This window comes from Ovis canadensis, chromosome 16 (assembly GCF_042477335.2).
Source record: "Ovis canadensis isolate MfBH-ARS-UI-01 breed Bighorn chromosome 16, ARS-UI_OviCan_v2, whole genome shotgun sequence".
NCBI classification, from domain to species: domain Eukaryota; kingdom Metazoa; phylum Chordata; class Mammalia; order Artiodactyla; family Bovidae; genus Ovis; species Ovis canadensis.
Window position 1 is genome coordinate 26458235 of NC_091260.1, and position 6000 is coordinate 26464234.

Sequence of the window (6000 nt, forward strand, 5' to 3'; positions counted from 1 at the left end):
CACTAAAATTAAAAGTCTGGATATTTGTCATCTAGCAGCACAAATAAGAATTTTTAATATTTACAATGAATGTCTACTCCAATTCTTATATGTTTAAATAGAAACTGAATTACGGCCTCATGCCAAAAAAAGAAAATTTAATTTAAAATCTGAATTTTCGTATTAGCAATTGCATCCTTAAAATGTAAATGAGAAACTATTCTCACATTCTATTAAAGAAATATAGTTCCAAATTTAAAACAAATCAATTTCTACTCAGCTTTCAAAGATTAATCATAAAATACCGTTTCCACAATACTGAAAAAAGAATTCTGTCTTCAAAACACCTACTACTATTGCATATTTATACATTTCAGCCCAAATTTGCAATAAGAATGTAAGGACTAGCTTATGACAACTTAACTACAGAGCAAACAGAAAACACACCACTAGGAAAGCATGTTAATACTTGTGAAAAACAGGAATAGGAACTGCAAATATAGAATAACTGGTCAAAGATTTTGCCTGGCCTAGATGTATTACATTTATGCTACAATTTTGCAAAATGCATTACAGCTGGTGACACAGTAACTCTGTTTCAATGCACTGTTTAAGTAACCAGCTTTTTTATTCTTTTACACTTTAAACTCCAAGCAACTAACACCTGATTTCAAAAAATAGCCCATTTTACTAAATGGCAGATAACTGGCAGCATATTGCCACCCAAACGCATTTTTCAACCATGTGAGTGGTGTTATGTTCACAATGAAGAATATTCTGTGATGTATTTCTTCTGCCCATAAGACACATTATCACAACCTTGAAAGCAAGGTTAGCTTACAAAGGTTTATCTACAAAATATTTTACTATTTGATTCCAATTTGTTCAGAATACAGCAACCCTCCAAACAGTTCTCAATTATTCAGAAATGTTCTAAGTGTTGAAATGAAGAGAAAGCTTAAAGCACTTTCAAAAGTTATGTAAGATAGCCAAAGCTATATATGTGATGACTAGTCAATAAAGATGTATGTGCACCCACTTATGAACTATTTTTGGCAAAACTGTATTACTGAATCTATTCATGTGGAAACAATTTATATAGCCAAGATGAATCATTTTACAACACAAATTACAAGACAAAATATCAATATCATGAAAAGCTTTTAAAAAGATGATTGGGGAAAAAGAGCCATGTGAGGGGGCAGAGGGGGAGTAGTCCTAGATTAAAGAAAATAATCAAACGTACTGAGTGATCTCTTGATTATCTCTAAATCAGAAAAAGAAAATGGAGAAAAGGCGTCAGACTAATTGAAAAAATTTAGATGTTATATATTGTCAATATCAAATTTCTTGGATACATTAACAGTACTGTGGTAAAGTAGGTCATATACATAAGAGATTCTCATTTACTTGTTGAGGAGTGAATAGTCAAGGGATGAGGGCGGGTGTGTGCGTGTATGTATGTAAAAGTGGGTAGTGGGAGACAGAAATCTGTGGCTAACTATAAATACAGATGAAGGGAACATGGGAGTTATTCTTTCAGCATTTCTGTATGCATGAAATACTTTGAAACAAAAATGAGAAGAAAAACTTCAGTAAAATTTAAAAATCCAAACACCAACTTTTATCACTATCTATGCAGTAGCAATGCGGTATAGTTAGAGAAAACTAAAGGAAAATAGATTTACATGCATCACTATGAAATACCCCAAAAAAATCAAACAATTTTTTTAATAAGAGAAATCTTAGGCAACTACTATCCCTTTCCTCAAAAGATTTTGACAAAATGAACAAAACACTGAGAAATTTTCATATTCTGGACACTAGTTTTTAAAAGTTTATGCCCGTAAGAAAATAACCCTGAAACCTCTTACGAATTTTGTTAGCTGATATTACCGTACAAGGGAAATCTTACGTCAAAGTACACTACCTGGGAAGTGTCTGAGAAGAGTGAATGCCATCCCAAATCTGGACTTCTATAAGTATACAGCAGGAATAATCCTGCACAGATTACTGTTTTTTTCTGAAAGGTTTAGGGCAGTGTGACCTTCTAGGAGGAAATTTTAATCCGACGCCAAAAGGGTGAACAGACATGAATCTTTTAACAACATGGATGGGCCCGGTTAGATTAACCTCTGAAGATGCTAAATTTGTGAACACAGGCCTAGGAACAACTATAACCCTAATTCTATTTGTCATCAGCCGCAGGCTTCCCTGTCAGCAACAACGGCCCGACACTGAGGCCCTAAGATCGGACAGTTTCTCAGGCGCAGTCTCCGCGCTTTTCCATTGCAAAAACCCCATCAGGCGCTCGCCATGAGGACTATTCCGGGCCCACCTGCGGCCATCTTAAGTTAGGGAAGAAAACGGGGGAGGCCCGGCACTGAATTCGAGGACTCAGCGACGACCACTGGCCGGGAGGCACGAAAAGGCAACCCCTCTACGTCCTTTGTAAGGATTCTGTGCAAACATTAACCTCCGAAAGTCGACTAACAAGGAAAACAGAAGCCGGGGGCTGGGGCCGCGGTGCCCCAATCAAACATGGGCACCAAGGGAACCCCGGTGGTCACGTGACGGGGCAGCGCGCCCCCGTCCGCGCTCTCCCCCTCGCCTGGGTTCCCGAGGTCTCGCTCGGGCCCGCACCCCTCCCCCAGTCGAGCTCGAGGACTTACTCGGGCGGGTAGAGCCGCAGCTCCTCGATTTCTCCTAGGAAGGAAAAAAGCGTCCGCATCTGCTCGCTCGTCACCGCAGAGGACAGATTTGTCACCTGAATCACTGCCGTAGGGGTGAGGCCGAAGCCTAAGCCCAAGCCGAAGCTGCCGGCGCTGTTCATCCTGATCCGCGCTGCCGCTGCCTCCCTCCCCAACGTCTACAGCGCGTCAGCGACGGAGCCGGGAAAGCGGAGATCGCGCGGCCGCGAGCGCGCTCCCGCTGGCGAATTCACGGCCACGGGCAGGTCTAGCCGCCCATTTCACAACTCCCCTGCTCTCCGGGCTGCGCGCGCCAGCCGGAAGCGTCGCCCTGGCAACCCGGAGGATCTCGCGAGGCTGCTGCCTGGGGCTTCCGGTTGTGTAAGGCTGTTGGTCCTGCTGCATTTTCTCCCCGCCAAGATTTTGATTGAGGGTTTCCCGGGTTACGACTCCATCAAATTCTTGTGCTCCTGTAAACGCAAGAGACCCACCTCTTTCCAGTCTTTATAGTAGCTAAGACTGGGAAGTCAAGAGGCCTGCTGGTGCAAACCTGTTAAGAAGGGATGACTCTCGAGCATCGCAGTTAACTAACTTGGCTGAACTATAACGTGTCAGTATTACATTCACGCAGCTCCTCCTTCCCACCTATATAAAAAAACAAATTGACCGGCGTCCTAGTCATAGAAACACTTGGAAAGTTTTACGAAACATGTAAATTTAGACGGAATTAAGGAAGAAGGCAGTATGATGAAGGCTATGCGGTTGTCGTTTGTAACATTTTTTAGTTCATTCCGCAGGTATTAATAGTGTTATGTATCGGACAGACACGAACACATTAAGGACAGTTAAGAAGATCCACACAGACTTTGCAACCTAACGAGACACAAGTAACAGTAGTATGTGAAAATAGGGCAGATGTTCCCAAAATGCCATCCGCAAAACCTGGAAGGTCCTCAGGGGCCTTTTCAGTGAATCTGTAAGGTCAAAAGCATTTTCATAATATGAAGACTTTATTTCCTTCACTTTGTTGAGAATTGCACTGATGGTGTAAAGCCAGCACCTTAGCAAAAATCAAGGCAGTGGTGTCAGACTGCACGACTACAGTGAGTCCCTCTACATACGAGCTTTTGAGTCACAAACTTTGAAAGATGCCAAGTGTCCCTGTATGCCAGGTACAGTGGCGGTACTACTACACTCTACAAGGTATTTTTTTGTGTGTTTATTAGTTTTTTATGTATTATTTGTGCATAAAGTATTATAAACCTCTTACAGTACAGTACTATATAGTCAGTTGCATTAGTTGGGTACCTAGGCTAACTTTGCTGGACTTATAAACAAATTGGACTTAAATGCTCTTAGAATGGAACTTTTTCTTTATTGGGGGACTTACTTAGTGGAATTCAAGGACTTTCCTTTGGCTCAGAGGTAAAAGAATATGCCTACTATGTAGGAGATGCGGGTTCGATCTCTGGATCGGGAATATCCTCTGGAGGAGGAAATGGCAACCCACTCCAATATTTTTGCCTGAAAAGCCCCATGGACAGAGGAGGCTGGCGGGTTCCAGTTCACAGGGTCATGAAGAGTCGGACACGACTGAGCGACTAACACTGTAGTGGTATTTTGTATTCACCTCCTTGCACTCATAGCATACACAATATATGATTTTTTAAAATAAGCTAGTTTAAGAATGCCCTTGACAGACTTCCCTAGTGGTCCGGTGGTTAATAATCCGTCTACCAATGCAGGGGACATGGGTCCCTGGTCAGGGGAAGATTCCATATGCTGTGGGGCAACAAAGCATTAACGTCCAAACTGCTGAGCCTGTGCACCCTAGAGCTCACGCTCTGCAACAAGAAAAGCTGCCACAGTGTGAAACTTGTGCACCCAAACTGCCGAATAGCCCGTGTTTGCCACAACTTGAGAAAGCCTAGCACAGTAATGACTCTGCGCAGCCAAAAATATAATACATAATTGTCCTTGTAAAAAGTGGTAAAATTATTAATTTTACTAAATCTTCACTTCCTAGTATACACCTATTTCCTTTTTATAAAACCTTTTTTTTTAATTTAGTTTTTACTTTTTTTTTTTTTTTGGCCTCACTGCGCAGCATGTAGGATCTTAGTTCTTCAACCAGGAATCAGACCTCACCTACACCTTCATTGGAAGCCCTGAGTCTTAACCACTGGACCAACAGGAAGTCCCCCAGCTCTTTAATATGTGAAGAATTGGGAAGTACTGCTGCTGCATGCCCAAGTAGGATGGACATCTCCAGAAAATGCTCTTGTGTGATTGTTGGAGTTTTCACTCAAAAATGCAAATTTTTAAAAATTTGTATCCGCCATCTGGAGCTTGACAGATTTCTAGTATTTAAACATTTCTGCTAAAAACATGACTGATATTAACAAATGTGTTTTTTCACATTATATAGTGATTATAATTGCCCATTTGAAAATCTCTATAGCTCATAAGGCAGTTTTCAACAGAACCAATACATGCTATTACAAAATTAAAAAGAGTTATCAAAGTGGAAGATGGACCCATGGATTTTACTGTAGCAAAATACAGAAAGTTAACTGATATGGTTTCAGATTAAATCCACGTTGTAATTGCACTCTAAGAAACAACCACATGTCCAGTTTGGGATAGTTATCAATCAAGATATCTCATATCATCTAGAAAGACAATGAAAATAGTTTCCCCTTTTCCAACAACGTATCTGTTTGAGACCAAATTTTCTTCATATGTTTCAACCTAAACATATCACACAGATTGAATGCACAAACAGATAGGGAAATCCAGCTGTCTTCTATTAAGCCAGACATCAAAGAGCTTTGAAAAATGTAAAGCATTGCCACTCTTAAAGTTCTTTTTGGAAAATATCACTTTACCATAAAAATGCATAATTTAGCTCCACAGCCATTTGGGAGCAGGCTAAAAAATTTATCATTTATATAAGTACATAATGGGTTTATAATTATTTTTAAATGGATTTTTAAATATTAAATTTTACAGATTTAATTTCTAAGGTGATAAATATGTACAGATACCCCATAAATCTTTTAGGGTCTTCAATAATTTTTAAGAGTATAAAGTGATCCTAACACCAAAATGTTTGAGAATTACTACCAGAGGGATAAGCACAGGGAGAATTGGGAGCATACACTAAGCTGCTTAAACTTAGTGCCAATGGAAGGCTTCCCAGAAGAGATGCCATTTGCACTTAATCTTGAACAAATAGGAATTTGCCAGGCAAGGAGGGAGGGCGGAGCAGTGACAGACTTTCTAAACTGAGGTGAAGAATATGCAAAAATAGATATGAGAGCCAGGTGAG

The 6000-nt window shown here is 40.4% G+C and overlaps 1 protein-coding gene and 1 long non-coding RNA gene across 4 annotated transcripts in view; one reads left to right on the forward strand and one right to left on the reverse strand.

Annotated features, from left to right (window-relative positions):
- SREK1 (splicing regulatory glutamic acid and lysine rich protein 1) overlaps nt 1–3020 on the reverse strand; it is a 46168-nt gene extending 43148 nt beyond the window's left edge. For 2 of the 3 annotated variants that reach the window (XM_069556286.1, XM_069556287.1), the window contains exon 1: nt 2652–3020. In XM_069556286.1, coding sequence (XP_069412387.1) covers nt 2652–2812 — 161 coding nt within the window. In that variant the 5' untranslated portion in view covers nt 2813–3020. The remainder of the gene's footprint in view (nt 1–2651) is intronic. The other variant, XM_069556288.1, reaches the window with a different exon arrangement.
- Nucleotides 2584–5195, forward strand: LOC138421859 (uncharacterized). The gene is made up of 2 exons (XR_011249657.1): nt 2584–3872; nt 4777–5195. It is a non-coding gene; the product is annotated as an uncharacterized lncRNA (long non-coding RNA).
- Nucleotides 5196–6000: the final 805 nt, after the last annotated feature.